At 38.2% G+C, this 17635-nt stretch overlaps 1 protein-coding gene across 5 annotated transcripts in view; it reads left to right on the forward strand.

The window, feature by feature from the left end:
* Positions 1-17635, forward strand: part of adcy7 (adenylate cyclase 7) — a 168712-nt gene that overhangs the window by 57871 nt on the left and 93206 nt on the right. For all 5 annotated transcript variants that reach the window (XM_062023525.1, XM_062023533.1, XM_062023521.1 and 2 more), the window contains one exon: positions 14185-14675. In XM_062023525.1, the coding sequence (XP_061879509.1) occupies positions 14511-14675 (165 nt within the window). In that variant the 5' untranslated portion in view covers positions 14185-14510. The remainder of the gene's footprint in view (positions 1-14184; positions 14676-17635) is intronic.

Raw genomic sequence — 17635 nt, forward strand, 5'->3', positions numbered from 1 at the left:
TCTGCGCACTGCAAATCTATGCCACGCACAAAATCCCCAAAAAAATAAGCGCATAACAATTTTGGACACACGGACACGACAGAGAAAACAGTTTTCGTCATCATTGTTCAAATATTGTAACGTCTGTCGAGACGCTTTGAGGACATGAATTCCATCCATCACTTTACTGAGCAAAACTCTTTATTGTCGGCCATAAACACATCACCAAAACATTTGTAAAAAAAATGATATCTAGCAAAAGTGGTCATTTTCTGCAGTACAAACCAGACCAAAAGCAACTTTGTTATATCAACAGCAGCCACTCGCTCTTTCTCACTTGCGCCAACACATGCACATATGGCACTTAGCCAGTGATGCGTTTACAGCCACACAAAAAGTCGGACAACTCCAACACCACACATGAAGTGTCATTCCAGGTCGTTACACTATGATTTACCAATCAAATGTGTGCTTATTCTAGTGTCATTTATTAGGAATCTTCATTTATAAATATTAATCATGAAATGCTGTTAGTATATTATATAAATACTAATAAAAATATATTTTTTACAAACAGGAAGTTGCAGGAATGTACACATGATCCCCTGCTTACATCTCATTGTGCAACATGTGAATGTTTTAATGGGAACTAAATGCAATGTCTGAAAGGGGTAATAACTATTTCCAAAGCAGGACCTCCACCCACACAAACAATACAAGTACACAGTTCATGAAAAACAATATTTGTTGTTATTGTCATTGTAAGTGGGCCTGAACACTTATATTAGAAAATAACCTCATGGAAATGACTGCTGTCATTTGATTATAATGATAAGAGAATGTTGTCTGTCTATCTGTGTTGGCCCTGCGATGAGGTGGGGACTTGTCCAGGGTGTACCCCGCCTTCCGCCCGAATGCAGCTAAGATAGGCTCCAGCACCCCCCGTGACCCCGAAAGGGACAAGCGGTAGAAAATGGATGGATGGATGTAGATTGAACTTGTTATTTAGTCAGGTTTGGGACAGGTGTGCTGCTGGTATAGCCACAGTGTGCACGTCTGATTACGCTCACATGGGCTCCACTGAATGCTCAGGGAGTTTTTGCGTTCGCTCACACACATGAAAAATTAGAGGGAACATTGAGTGCTCGCCATTATTTGGTAGGCCTGGCTTGTGTTCTAGGAGGTCTAATCTTGTGTTTCTAGAACGCACACGTTAGGTTTAGTGAGCCTTCAACTGTCAGCTGCTGAGTGACGTTGGTGTTTTGTTGGCGAGTTGCTTTGAGGACGCCATGACGCCAGCGGATGAGAGACGAGGCTGCTCCTCCATCTTCATCCTCCATGGCCAACCTTTGTCAATGCACAATAGCTCCACCATTCATTCATTCATTCATTCATTCATTCATTCCTTCTCACTTGCCTTCCCTCTCTCTTGTTCGCTTCCACACAGATGGAGTTTTTTTTGCCTCCTTCGCCATGGTAACCTTAAAGCTGCGTCACTAAAAGACTCTTTTTACTTGTTTTTTTTTTATCCTTTTGGACTCAAACCTGAAGTTGACTAAATGCATGTTGTGGAGTTATACTCATACATGGACGTGTTTGTTTTAAGATGTGTAGTGAAGCCTCATTTTATTCATCTATTGTTTGTGACTCGGTTTCTGTCATAATTGACTTGAGCTTGAATTGAATTACATGCATGTTTTGGAGTAATATATATACTTGCACACTTTACTTTCAAGATGTGTAGAGAAGCCTACGTGTTTGCCTTTATTTGTGGAAAACATTTTTATCCTTTTGTGATTTAAACCTGAATCTAACTGGATGCATGTTTTGGAGTAATAAAAAGAGGCCGAGAGCTCCAGACTTTACTTTAAGATGTGTAGCAAAGCCTACTTTTTTGGCCCTTTATGTGTGTGAAACAATTTTTTCCCTTATTTGACTCAAACCTGAATTCAATCAGATTCATGTTTTGGAGTGATAGATGTCCATGGAAGTGGTTGAGCCCCGGACTCTATTTTAAGATGTGTAGAAAAGACCCCCACCCCCTGTTGTATTTGTGTAAATCATTTGTTTCCCTGTTTGACAGGAACATGAACTTAGACATGGCCAAGCCCCAGATCTTACTTTAAGATGTGTAGCGAAGCCTACTTTTTGCCTTTTTTATTTGTGGAAAACGTTTTTATCCTGCATGTTTTGGAGTAATAGAAGTCCATGGACGTGGTTGAGCCCCCGTCTCTACTTTAAGATGTGTAGCAAAGCCTTTTTCCTCCTCCCCTTTTTTATTTGTGTAAATATTCATCTATATATTAATATTTAATATTTTTCCCTGTTTGACTGGAACATGGATTTAATTAGGTGCATGTTGTGGATATATGAATACTTGGACATGGCCAAGCCCCAGATTGTACTTCAAGATGTGTAGCGAAGCCTACTTGTTTGCCTTTATTTGTGGAAAACATGTTTATCCTTTGTGATTTAAACCTGAATCTACCCGGATGCATGTTTTGGAGTAATAAAAAGAGGCAGAGAGCACCAGACTTTACTTTAAGATGTGTAGCAAAGCCTACGTTTTTGCCCTTTATTTGTGTGAAACAATTTTTTCCTTTGTTTGACTCAAACCTGAATTCAATCAGATTCTAGTTTTGGAGTGATAGTCCATGGAAGTGGTTGAGCCCCAGACTATATTTTAAGATGTGTAGCAAAGCCCCCCCCCCCTTTTTTTTTGGTTTTTTTTTGTGTAAATCATGTGTTTCACTGTTTGACTGGAACACAATTTAATTAGATGCATGTTGTGGAGTTATATGAATACTTGGACATGGCCAAGCCCTAGATCTTACTTTAAGATGTGTAGCAAAGCCTACTTTTTTGCCCTTTATTTGTGTGAAACAATTTCCCCCCCTGTTTGACTCAAACCTGAATTCAATCAGATTCATGTTTTGGAGTGATAGAAGTCCATGGAAGTGGTTGAGCCCCAGACTATATTTTAAGATGTGTAGCAAAGCCTTTCCCCTGCCTCCTCCTTTTTTATTTGTGTAAATCATGTGTTCCCCTGTTTGACTGGAACATGAATTTAATTAGATTCATGTTGTGGAGTTATACGAATACTTAGACATGGCCAAGCCCCAGATCTTACTTCAAGATGTGTAGCGAAGCCTACTTAATTACCTTTATTTGAGGAAATTTTCTTTATCCTTTGTGATTTAAACCTGAATCTACCTGGATGCATGTTTTGGAGTAATAAAACGAGGTCTAGAGCTCCAGACTTTACTTTAAGATGTGTAGCAAAGCCTACTTTTTTGCCCTTTTTGATTTGTGCGAAACAATTTTTTCCCTTATTTGACTCAAACCTGAATTCAGTCAGATTCATGTTTTGGAATAATAGAAGTCCATGGATGTGGTTGAGCCCCCAGACTCTACTTTAAGATGTGTAGCAAAGCCTTTTCACCCCTGCCCCTTTTTTATTTGCGTAAATCATTTCCCCCCCGTTTGACTGGAACATGAATTTAATTAGATGCATGTTGCGGAGTTATATGAATACTTGGACATGGCCAAGCCCCAGATCTTACTTTAAGATGTGTAGCGAAGCCTACTCTTTTTATTTTTTTTGTTTATTTGTGGAAAACATTTTTATACTATGTGATTTAAAATAGAATTTAACTAGATGCATGTAACAAAAAAAAGGCCTACATGGACATGGTAGAGCTCCAGACTTTAGTTTAAGATGTGTAGCAAAGCCTACTTTTTTGCCCTTTTTTATTTGTGTGAAACAATTTTTTCCCGTATTTGACTCAAACCTGAATTCAATCAGATTCATGTTTTGGAGTAGTAGAAGTCCATGGACGTGGTTGAGCCCCAGACTCTACTTTAAGATGTGTAGCAAAGCCACCACGTCGCCCCCCCCCCCCCCCCCTTTTTTTTATTTGTCTAACATTTGTTTCCCTGTTTGACTGGAACAGGAATTTAATTAGATGCATGTTGCGGAGTTATTTTAATACTTGGACATGGGCAAGCCCCAGATCTTACTTTAAGATGTGTAGCGAAGCCTACTTTTTACCTCTTTTTTTGTTTTGTTTTGTGGAAAACATTTTTATCTTTTGTGATTTAAACCTGAATCTAACTAGATGCATGTTTTGGACTCATACAAAGAGGCCTACATGGACATGACACATGCTCAGACGTTATTTTAAGATGATTAGCGAAGCCTGCTTTTTATTTTATTTTTTTACGTTTATTTTTATTTTCCCCCCTTTTTGACTCAAACAGAATGCAGTTAAATGCATGTTTTGGAGTTGTTGAATATGTGGTCGAGCCCCAGACTTCACTTTAAGATGTGTAGTGAAGCCTACCTTTTCTACCTTTTTTTTTGTGGGGTGTATTTTTATCCAATTTGACCTAAACCCGGATCTAACTAGATGCGTGTCCTGGACGTATACAAGTAGGCCGACATTGCAAAACTGCGGACTTTATTTTAAGACGTGTAGCAAAGCCTACTTCTTTACCTATTTTATATGTGGGACTCACTTCGACGCACAGCAAGGTCTCTGGAAACAGTTCTCTCGAGGGGGGCTGGACTCTCTTTCACTCTGGCGTTGCCGGCAGTGAGAGGCGACGGGCTAGGGTGGCAATTCTTGTTTCCCCCCGGCTCAGAGCCTGCATGTTAGAGTTCAACCCGGTGGACGAGAGGGTAGCTTCCCTCCGCCTTCGGGTGGGGGAACGGGTCCTGACTGTGGTTTGCGCTTACGCGCCAAACCGCAGCTCAGAGTACCCACCCTTTTTGGATTCGCTCGAGGGAGTACTTGAGAGTGCTCCCCCGGGTGATTCCCTCGTTCTACTGGGGGACTTCAACGCTCATGTTGGCAGCGACAGTGAAACCTGGAGAGGCGTGATTGGGAAGAATGGCTGCCCGGATCTGAACCCGAGCGGTGTTTTGTTATTGGACTTTTGTGCCCGTCACAGATTGTCCATAACGAACACCATGTTCAAACATAAGGGTGTCCATATGTGCACTTGGCACCAGGACACCCTAGGCCGCAGTTCCATGATCGACTTTGTAGTTGTGTCATCAGATTTGCGGCCTCATGTTTTGGACACTCGGGTGAAGAGAGGGGCGGAGCTTTCTACCGATCACCACCTGCTGGTGAGTTGGCTGCGCTGGTGGGGAAGGATGCCGGACAGACCTGGCAGGCCCAAACGCATTGTGAGGGTTTGCTGGGAACGTCAGGCAGAGTCTCATGTCAGAGAGAGTTTCAATTCCCACCTACGGAAGAACTTTGAACATGTCACGAGGGAGGTGCTGGACATTGAGTCCGAATGGACCATGTTCCGCGCCTCTATTGTCGAGGCGGCTGATTAGAGCTGTGGCCGCAAGGTAGTTGGTGCCTGTCGTGGCGGTAATCCTAGAACCCCTTGGTGGACACCGGCGGTGAGGGATGCCGTCAAGCTGAAGAAGGAGTCCTATCGGGTTCTTTTGGCTATTAGGACTTCTGAGGCAGCGGACAGGTACCGACAGGCCAAGCGGTGTGCGGCTTCAGCGGTCGCGGAGGCAAAAACTCGGACATGGGAGGAGTTCGGGGAAGCCATGGAAAACGACTTCCGGACGGCTTCGAAGCGATTCTGGACCACCATCCCACCAACACGTCTTCCTATGAGGAAGCAGTGCCTGGGGAATCTGTGGTGGGCTCTCCTATTTCTGGGGCTGAGGTTGCTGAGGTAGTTAAAAAGCTCCTCGGTGGCAAGGCCCCGGGGGTGGATGAGATCCGCCCGGAGTTCCTTAAGGCTCTGGATGCTGTGGGGCTGTCTTGGTTGACAAGACTCTGCAGCATCGCCTGGACATCGGGGGCGGTACCTCTGGATTGGCAGACCGGGATGGTGGTTCCTCTCTTTAAGAAGGGGAACCGGAGGGTGTGTTCTAACTATCGTGGGATCACACTCCTCAGCCTTCCCGGTAAGGTCTATTTGGGTGTGCTGGAGAGGAGGCTACGCTGGATAGTCGAACCTCGGATTCAGGAGGAACAGTGTGGTTTTCGTCCTGGTCGTGGAACTGTGGACCAGCTCTATACTCTCGGCAGGGTCCTTGAGGGTGCATGGGAGTTTGCCCAACCAGTCTACATGTGTTTTGTGGACTTGGAGAAGGCATTCGACCGTGTTCCTCGGGAAGTCCTGTGGGGAGTGCTCAGAGAGTATGGGGTATCGGACTGTCTGATTGTGGCGGTCCGCTCCCTGTATGATCAGTGCCAGAGTTTGGTCCGCATTGCCGGCAGTAAGTCGGACATGTTTCAAGTGAGGGTTGGACTCCGCCAAGGCTGCCCTTTGTCACCGATTCTGTTCATAACTTTTATGGACAGAATTTCTAGGCGCAGTCAAGGCGTTGAGGGGATCTGGTTTGGTGGCTGCAGGATTAGGTCTCTGCTTTTTGCAGATGATGTGGTCCTGATGGCTTCATCTGGCCAGGATCTTCAGCTCTCGCTGGATCGGTTCGCAGCTGAGTGTGAAGCGACTGGGATGAAAATCAGCACCTCCAAGTCAGAGTCCATGGTTCTCGCCCGGAAAAGGGTGGAGTGCCATCTCCGGGTTGCGGAGGAGACCCTGCCCCAAGTGGAGGAGTTCAAGTACCTCGGAGTCTTGTTCACGAGTGAGGGAAGAGTGGATTGTGAGATCGACAGGCGGATCGGTGCGGCGTCTTCAGTAATGCGGACACTGTATCGATCCGTTGTGGTGATAAAGGAGCTGAGCCGGAAGGCAAAGCTCTCAATTTACCGGTCGATCTACGTTCCCATCCTCACCTATGGTTATGAGCTTTGGGTTATGACCGAAAGGACAAGATCACGGGTACAAGCGGCCGAAATGAGTTTCCTCCGCCGGGTGGCGGGGCTCTCCCTTAGAGATAGGGTGAGAAGCTCTGCCATCCGGGGAGAGCTCAAAGTAAAGCCGCTGCTTCTCCACATCGAGAGGAGCCAGTTGAGGTGGTTCGGGCATCTGGTCAGGATGCCACCCGAACGCCTCCCTAGGGAGGTGTTTAGGGCACGTCCGACCGGTAGGAGGCCACGGGGAAGACCCAGGACACGTCTCCCGGCTGGCCTGGGAACGCCTCGGGATCCCCCGGGAAGAGCTGAACGAAGTGGCTGGGGAGAGGGAAGTCTGGGTTTCCCTGCTTAGGCTGCTGCCCCCGCGACCCGACCTCGGATAAGCGGAAGAAGATGGATGGATGGTTTGATGGATGGGAAAAACACTATTTTTATCCTACTGTATATGACTAAAACCTGAATACAACTAAAGTAATGCAAATAGGCCTACATGGACAAGGCAGAGCTCCAGACTTTACTTTAAGATGTGTAGCGAAGCCTACTGTTTTTAGCTGCGGAAAACAGTTTTTTTGTTATTGTCATCGTCATAGACTAACAGCGACATGTTATTGGAGCATTATACACTCATTCTTATATTTAGTGCTCATAAACCGGCCATCAGCACAAATATTACTGTTGGAACATGGCATAAATGACATCATCCAGGACCCATCCATATCCATACTGTTAAATAGCTGCTATGAGGTGTACTTGTACACCAAGGGTCCTCTTTCTGGTGTTTGAACTGCTGTATAGCATGAGTATGTGACCATAAAGAAATATTATGCAGCCATACACAGTAAAAAGGTGTGTCAGTTTGAGTGTAGCGTGCGTCTCACACAGAGCAGCTGCTGGTAAGACGAGGCCGCGTTCGCCCACCACCTATTCTCTGCGCTCGCCGCTTTTTACTCCCCTCGCATTGTCTCCCTGATGCACGGCTTGACAGAAGCGGTGAAAAGGCGGCGTAAATTCCCAGCGTCAATCGTTACGATGAGCCTCATTTATGGTGGTTCGTCAGCATAGAATAAATGTGTTATTTTTTTTGTTTTTTTGTGAAGGAGCATGTGTTCCTTTTTATGGCACGTAGCATCTGTTGCGGTTGTTACGTGAAGGACAAACATGAAGCCATACACATGCGGCCATATTAAGCGGCCGGAGGAAATGAGGTTTCTATTGACAGCGGCGCAAAGTCCACGTTGTTTCTCTGGAGGTTGTGGACGTAGTTTGCCCTCGCTTCTAAAACAACACTTTTATTGAGCTGGAAATATGAGCTTTAGACACAATGATGGATGCTTCTCTTTTTACTTTCTCAAGACGTGATTTGCTACATTGTTTTATACAAGCAGTGGTTTTTGTTTGTATAGTGGAACAAAGTTGTTAGACGGACACAAAGTAGGGAAAAAAAATAAATCAAAGGTGAAAATAAAGTCGAGTTGAGGAATAAGCAAGTTATGATTGTGATAGTGTTTTCTCACCTGGTTCCTCCGTGCTCAGCCAAATATGTTTTTATTGTCCAAAACCCAAAACCAGTGAAGTTGGCACGTTGTGTAAATCGTAAATAAAAACAGAATACAATGATTTGCAGATCCTTTTCAACTTATATTCAATTGAATAGACTGCAAAGACAAGATACTTAACGTTCGAACTGAGAACCTTTGTTATTTTTTGCTAATATTAGCTCATTTGGAATTGGATACCTGCAACATGTTTCAAGCTGGCACAAGTGGCAAGAAAGACTGAGAAAGTTGAGGAATGCTCATCAAACACTTATTTGGAACATCGCATTTTGGATTCCTATTTTTTACTAAATTGTCAAAACAAGTTCAGAATCTCATTATGTAAAATAGGTTTTTTGATATAGTCTAATAGTGAAGCTGTTAATCAGCACCAAACAAGAGAAAAATAATTTTCCGCACTTTTGAGGTAAGACGCTTGGTTTCAAAGTGGCGCCTTTTTGTGACATCATGGCATCTAGCCAACTATTGGTCAGTCAGTTACAGATGTGGGAGTTTAAATCTTGTTTTTTTTTTTGGTTAGCGATTAAGCTAAGCCAGCACGACGCCGCTGTTAAAACGCGACTGTAATGTTTAGCACTTTAGCGTGTTAATGTCACATTGTGTATGGGATATTTGTCTTCTATTACTTTGGTCAAGTGCAGATTTACACTGTATAATGTACAAAACCCAAAACCAGTGAAGTTGGCACGTTGTGTAATTTGTAAATAAAAACAGAATACAATGATTTGCAAATCCTTTTCAACTTATATTCAATTAAATAGACTGCAAAGACAAGATATTTAATTTTCGAACTGAGAAACAACATTTTTTTTTGCAAATAATCATTAACTTAGAATTTAATGGCAGCAACACATTGCAAAAAAGTTGGCACAGGGGCATTTTTACCACTGTGTTACATGGCCTTTCCTTTTAACAACACTCAGTAAATGTTTGGGAACTGAGGAGACCAATTTTTGAAGCTTTTCAGGTGGAATTCTTTCCCATTCTTGCTTGATGTACAGCTTAAGTTGTTCAACAGTCCGGGGTCTCCGTTGTGGTATTTTAGGCTTCATATTGCGCCACACATTTTCAATGGGAGACAGGTCTGGACTACAGGCAGGCCAGTCTAGTACCCGCACTCTTTTACTAAGAACAGCGTGGCTTGGCATTGTCTTGCTGAAATAAGCAGGGGCGTCCATGATAACGTTGCTTGGATGGCAACATATGTTGCTCCAAAACCTGTATGTACCTTTCAGCATTAATGGTGCCTTCACACTAATACACCCCCATACCATCACAGATGCTGGCTTTTGAATGTTGCGCCTATAACAATCTGGATGGTTCTTTTCCTCTTTGGTCCGGAGGACACGACGTCCACAGTTTCCAAAAACAATTTGAAATGTGGACTCGTCAGACCACAGAACACTCTTACACTTTGCATCAGTCCATCTTAGATGAGCTCAGGCCCAGAGAAGCCGGGGGCGTTTCTGGGTGTTGTTGATAAATGGCTTTCGCTTTGCATAGTAGAGTTTTAACTTGCACTTACAGATGTAGCGACAAACTGTAGTTACTGACAGTGGTTTTCTGAAGTGTTCCTGAGCCCATGTGGTGATATCCTTGACACACTGATGTCGCTTTTTGATGCAGTACCGCCTGAGGGGTCGAAGGTCACGGGCATGCTGCTTACGTGCAGTGATTTCTCCAGATTCTCTGAACCTTTTGATGATATTACAGACCGTAGATGGTGAAATCCCTAAATTCCTTGCAATAGCTGGTTGAGAAATGTTGTTCTTAAACTGTTCAACAATTTGATTACGCATTTGTTCACAAAGTGGTGACCCTCGCCCCATCTTTGTTTGTGAATGACTGAGCATTTCACGGAAGCTGCTTTTAGACCCAATCATGGCACCCACCTGTTCCCAATTAGCCTGCTCACCTGTGGGATGTTCCAAATAAGTGTTTGACGAGCATTCCTCAACTTTCTCAGTCTTTTTTGCCACTTGTGCCAGCTTTTTTGAAACATGTTGCAGGCATCAAATTCCAAATGAGCTAATATTTGCAAAGAATAACAAAGTTTTTCAGTTCGGACGTTAAATATCTTGTCCTTGCAGTCTATTCAATTGAATATAGGTTGAAAATGATCTGCAAATCATTGTATTCTGTTTTTATTTACCATTTACACAACGTGCCAACTTCACTGGTTTTGGGTTTTGTACTTGGTGTTAAAAAGTAGTACAACCACTGTTTCTGTTCAGCTTTTCCGTGGAAATGCAGCGTGGATAACAAATAATGGCCGATGACCAGAGTGACACAAACAATGCACAACCCGCACACAAAAACGACTCTGATTCCGCGCCGGCTGACCGGACAAAGACAAAAAGGTCCTACGCGGTAATAAATAGTGGCATCTGACAGGAGTGTGGGGACGGTTATTGTTATTAATAACGACGCACATTGCATTCTGACCGCCCGGTGACCATGTGACCTCACGCTACATCACAGCGCGGCTGGTAATCAAAAAGCGGCGATGCTTGAACTACTTCACTCCGATTGTGTTCCCTTAATGACTTTGAAGGGCTGATTGGGATGACGGGAATGTAGCCCCTACTTGGAAGGTTAATAAACATGACAGCACACACTTTTGACACCTGCATGCTGTAGTTCAGGAGAATCCAAAGTGCGGCACATTTTTTTAAAGGCCCGCGGCACATTCTAAAACAAAAAATTTCTTTTTTTAAATTAAAAAGTCAAAGAAAAGAGCATACAGGTGAAATGTAACGAGAAAAAGTTGCAATTTCGACACTTACACAGGGCTTTTTCTTTAAAGGGGAACTGCACTTTGGAATTTTGTTCACAATCATTATTCGAGACTAGGGTTGTACGGTACACCGGTATTGGTGTAGTACCGCAATACTAACGAATTATATTCGGTACTATACTGCCTCTAAAAAGTACTGGTCCCCCCGCCCCTCCGTCGTCGTATTTAAGACTGCTATTACTTTACATCAAATATTACATTTTCAGCATTTCTTGTTTTTCAATGTGGAAATTGTTTTCTTTGACAAAAGGGCATAAAATACAAAAAACAAACATTAAAAAATCCTAAAAACATAATCAACAGATAGATCTGAAGTTAACCATGAGACTTAAGTGTTGAAAGTAAAAAAAAAAAGAAAAAAAAGTAAGACTTATTTTTAACACTTATGTTAAAAATTGGATCCCCAATAATTTTTGTGGTATTTTTTTTTTCTTGTTTTAGAAAACTGTCATTGCTCAAAAAATAATAAATTAAAATCAATGTTATGACGAATTATTGCCCTATTTAATACTAATAAAACATCAAATATTCCCCTTTGAATTTTTTTGGTGGGGTAAATATTGCATATTTAGTATTTTTGCCACAAAAAAAAACAAGACCAAAAAGGCATAAAATATTGATTATATTAACATATAGACCTGAAGTTGATATAGAGATTTAAGGGTTGTATAATAAATTAATATTTTTAAATAATATTTTTAACAATTTTAAAACGTAGACCCCTCCGGGTCGTCAGGATTAAAAACTTCAAATTTAGTTCACAAAAAATCAAACGCCAAAAATTCAGTTACATAAATTCTACGCCAAAAACATTTTTGTGTGATTTTTTTTTTTTTAATGTAGAAAACTGTCGTTGCTTATAAAATATTATTACATTGAAATCAGTGATATTATGAATTATTGCCCTATTTAAGACTGCTTTTACTTTACATCAAGTATTACATTTACAGCATTTCTTGTTTTTCAATGTGGAAATTGTTTGTTTTCTTTGACAAAATAGCATAAAATACAAAAAACAAACATAAAATGTTTTGTTTTATTTATTTAAATACAATTTAAATAAATACAATTGTTTTAGAAAACTGTCATTGATCATAAAATAATAATGAAAAAAATAAATGATGTTATGAATTATTGCCCTATTTAAGACTGATAAAATGTCAAATATTCCACTTATTAATATTGCATATTTAGTGTTTTTGCCATTAAAAAAACAGGACAAAAAAGGCATAAAATATTGATTATATTGACATATAGACCTGAAGCTGACATAGCGATTTAAGGGTTGAATAATAAATTGATATTTTTAAATACTATTTTAACATTTTCAAAATGGAGACCCCTCCGGGTCGTCGGGATCAAACTTAAAATTAAAATTCACAAAATTCAAACGCCAAAAATTCAGTTACATAAATTCTATGTCAAAAAATTGTTTGTGGGATTTTTTAAATTTAGAAAACAGTCGTTGCTCATAAAATATTATTAAATTGAAATCAATGATATTATGAATTATTGCCCTATTACTTTACATCAAATATTACATTTTCAGCATTTCTTGTTTTTCAATGTGGAAAAACACTAAATATGCAATGTCCAGGGTGTACCCCGCCTTCCGCCCGAATGCAGTTGAGATAGGCTCCAGCACCCCCCGCGACCCCAAAAAGAGACAAGCGGTAGAAAATGGATGGATGGATGGATTTATAAGTGGAATATTTGACATTTTAGCAGTCTTAAATAGGGCAATGATTAATAATATCACTGATTTCAATTTAATAATATTTTATAAGCAACGACAGTTTTGTAAATAAAAAAAATCCCGCAAAAAACAGACATTAAAAAATAATAAAAACTTATCGACAGATCTGAAGTTAACCTTGAGACTTAAGTGATGAAAGTAAAAAAAAAAAAAAAAGGTATGACAAATTTTTAACACTTACAGTATGTTTGCGGCCCTTTTGGATCTCCAATAATTTTAGTGGTATTTTTTGTTGTTTTAGAAAACTGTCATTGCTAAAAAAAAATAATTATAATTTAAGATCAATGATGTTATGAATTATTGTCCTATTTAAGACTGCTAAAACATCAAATATTCCACTTGGAATTTTTTGGGGGGTATTTAGTGTTTTTGCCATAAAAAACAAGACAAAAAAAGGCATTAAATATTGATTATATTGACTTATAGACTTATAGAAGTTGATAAAGATGGAACGCTCTCCCTGACCACCTGAGGGTACCACAGACTGTGGATGCTTTAAAAAAAAAAAAAAAAGGCTTAAAAACCCTTCTTTATGGAAAGGCCTTTTTTTAGATATATGCATACTAGTTTTAGCTATTTGGCTGTTCTAGTTTTTATTTTTATTTATTTTTTATTATCTTTTTATTTTGATACGCTGTAGCACTTTGAGGTTGTTTGCTCAATGTAAAGTGCTTTTTACAAATAAAATCTATTATTATTATTATAATTATTATTATTATAAGGGTTGAATAATAAATGAATATATTTAAATAAAAATATTTTTTACATTTTTAAAACGGAGACCCCTACGGGTCATCGGGATCAGACTTATAATGAATTTCACAAAATTCAAACGACCAAAATTCTGTTACATAAATTCTATGTCAAAAAAATAAAGCTTTTGTAATGACGACACAAATTAACTTCAATAAATTCCAACAAGCACAACATGATCCCATCTTGTTGAGTTGGGTGAGGCTTAGCAGCACGCAGCATATCATGCACTATCATGTCTTTGAAGGACATCCATGTGGCATCGAACACACATTGCTCCTAGAGCGTGGCGTATGACAACTGTAGAGACTCCAACTGGTCTTTTGGCATTTTCTGGAGATTTGAGAGTGTCTTGCCAACAGCTGAGCATGGCGGTAGAAGTGTAGCGGTCTGGGGCTGCACGAGTGCTGCAGGCAAGCTGCGGTTCATTGAGGGTAAAACATGAATTCTAACATGACGTCAAAAAGCATTTGGGAAATGGAACACATTTTGCTCTGACTGATTGGTAAAGTAAAGCCTCTCTTTTGATTGTCTTCGGTCCAGGTACCATCCTTGAATCCTTGACGTGGACTGAATGCTTCCAATTATGGAGGCCCACCCCCCTCTTGCGTCTTTGACCCTTCTCGGCTAAAGAGAGCAGCCGGCAGAGGATGAAGACGGCGGACAGACGACAGACCCTACAAAACAACCGCAGGAGTGGACGGAGACGCGACTTTGAGAGCGACGCGGCAACGGGATGCCACAGCCAGGGAAAAACTGGACTTTGACTCGGGCACCATGAGCTAGGACGACTGGACAAAGAACTTTTTTTTTTTTTTTTAAGGCTTTTTTTAGGCTCCTCTGCTATGCGTCAGTGAGAAGTGTGAGCCATGCCGGCCAAAGGGAAATACTTGCTCAACGACCAGGAGGTGAAAAATGAGGCGCTGTACCACAAGTTCTCCTGCATCAGCCAGTATCAGCCGCTGGTGCTGCTGCTGGGCCTGTCCATGCTGTCATGTGGACTTCTCCTCATTCTCTTCTTCGCGCTGCGACTGGTGAGTTCTCCAGCATGTCTGTGCACGTGTTTGTCTTTGTCCACGTGCCCCTGAGCAAGACACCTGTAGCCCCCCGCCCCCATCCCTCCATTAGCCAGACATATTCAAATGGGCTGGACTGGAAAACAAAAACAAACTTATTTGATATATATATGTTGTTAAATCCAATTAATCAAACATTTGAATGTGGATTAATCATGATTAATCACAGGTAACCAAGGTAAAGGAGCATGTGCAGTCAAAATAAATGTGCGTGATTAATCGGTGTACTTATTTGATTAATGCAACATTTTTTTGCGATTAATCTCATGAGGTGACACACTATCTTTGACAGCTCTAATTTATTTTTAAATGCAAAAAAGTGGAGTGTTAATAAGAAAAACATTTTTTCAGCCAATTATTAATTATTAAATTATTATTCAATCATCCCAACATCAGATGCTTATTTATTGACATCATTTCAATGGTTTAAAACATGTTCAATAACAGGATTTTGTTCATTTAATACAATTTTTTTTTTTTTTTTTGCGTAAACTATCTCAACCTTGTTATTATTAGTGGAAAAGAACACGTCGACATTCTCTGTTAACCCAAGCATTGACCTGGGTTTTTTTTTTTTTTTTAAAGTTCATAAATGCAATTTAAAACGTTCTAAATTAAAATACTTGATATAGAATTTGTTATTTAATAAAAGTCTTCATTATTAAATTTTTTAGTTTATATTTTATTTTTTAGTTTTTGTCCAAAGTTTACTATACATTTCAATATGAACCTACTGAGGTAAAAACTTTACCTTTATGAGTTATCTTTATTAAAGAAACATGATTGCATTTTTTTTTTTATGTAGTTATTTTTTACAAAGTTTACCCTACATTATAATATGAACCTACTTAAGTACAAATTTTCAAATTTTACCTTTTATCAGTTATCTTAATTATAGAATAATGATTGAAATTATTTCAATGTAATTCAACTAGATAATTTGTATTTTTTATTTATTATTTTTACAAAGTTTACCGTACATTTTAATATGAAACTACTTGGGTAAAATTATACCTTTATCATTTATCTTTATTAAAGAAATATCACTGAAATTATTTAAATTTAATTAAATTAGATTATTTGTGTATGTATATATATATTTTTTTTTTTTACAAAGTTTACCATACATTTCAATATGAACCTACTTAAGTACAATTTTACATTCATCGTTTATCTTTATTAAAGAAATATGATTGAAATTATTTAAATGTAATTCAACTCGATTTTTTGTATTTTAATTTATATATATATATATGTATGTATATATATGTATGTATATATATGTATATATATGTATGTATATATATGTATATATATATATATATATATATATATATATATATGTATATATATATATATATATATGTATATATATATATATTTTTTTTTTTTAACAAACGTTACCATTTCAAAATGGACCTACTTAAGTACAATTTTACATTTATCATTTATCTTAATAAAGAAATTGTATTTAAAGTATTTAAATTTAATTCAATTAGATTATTTGTATTTTTTTTTATTTACCAATTGTACCGTACATTTAAATTTGAACCTACTTCAGTACAATTGTATTTTACATTTATCATTTATCTTTATTAAAGAAATATGATTGAAATTATTTAAATGTAATTCAACTAGATTTTTTGTATTTTAATTTATTTTAAATTTTTTTACAAAGTTAACCATTTCAAAATGAACCTACTTAAGTACAATTTTACATTTATCATTTATCTTTATTTAAGAAATATGATTGAAATTATTTAAATGTAATTCAACTATATTTTTTGTATTTTAATTAATTTATTTATTTTTACAAAGTTTACCATTTCAAAATGAACCTACTTAAGTACAATTTTACATGTATAATTCATCTTAATAAAGAAATATTATTGAAAGTATTTAAATTTTATTCAATTAGATTATTTGTATTTTTTTTAAATTTTTTTTTATTTACCAATTTTTTATTTTATTTTTTCTACTTTTTTATTTTTTCTATTTTTTTATTTACCAATTTTACCGTACATTTGAATTTGAATTGTATCTTTATTCAAAAAAATATGATTGGAAAATATTACAATTTTATTGAGTTACATTAATTAGTCAGAATGTTCATTAAATTATATCAAGGTCTTAAATGTCGGGGGGGAAAAACTAATTCAAGGAAAGCGATTACTTGTATTTTAAGACAAACAAATGTTTAGATTAAATTATAAGAAACATATTTTTTTTATATAAGTATATGTTTTAGATCAGTGGTCCCCAACCTTTTTGTAGCTGCGCTTGGGGAGGGGGTTGACATTAAAAAATAAAAAATAAAAAATAAAAATAAAAATAAAAAATTTCATGAAGAAATACAATCATGTGTGCTTACGGACTGTATCCCTGCAGACTGTGTTGATCTATATTGATATATAATGTATATATTGTGTTTTTTATGTTGATTTAATAAATAAATAAATAAATAAATAAAAAAAAAATATATATATATATTTTATTTTCCCCGGTGGTTGGGGACCACTGTTTTAGATAGATTGTTTCAAGTATTTATCATTTTCTTCCAGAAAAAATTAGATATCGATAGTAGGAATACATAACAACAAAATAAATTATACTCATTTTTATTTCCAGTCAATACAAGCAAGCATTTTACTGTATTTTAGGAAGGAAAAAATACATATTCTGAATCAAATTATTGAAAAAGAATAACTTACAATTACATTTTTTTCCAGTAATATGTGGCCAAGTTAATTATATATTATGTACACAAAGTAAAATGCAGTCCTACACAATTGACGAGCATATCTTGTAGCCTTTCACGTCGCCTCGGCTCCCATTCATACAGAATCCGTGTTTTGTTGTTCTTTCCCGTCTGTCATGTCAGCTCTCTTAGCTCAACAAAGTGCTTTCGTCTGGAGCTC

Source organism: Entelurus aequoreus, linkage group LG02 (assembly GCF_033978785.1).
Source record: "Entelurus aequoreus isolate RoL-2023_Sb linkage group LG02, RoL_Eaeq_v1.1, whole genome shotgun sequence".
Taxonomy (NCBI): Eukaryota; Metazoa; Chordata; class Actinopteri; order Syngnathiformes; family Syngnathidae; genus Entelurus; species Entelurus aequoreus.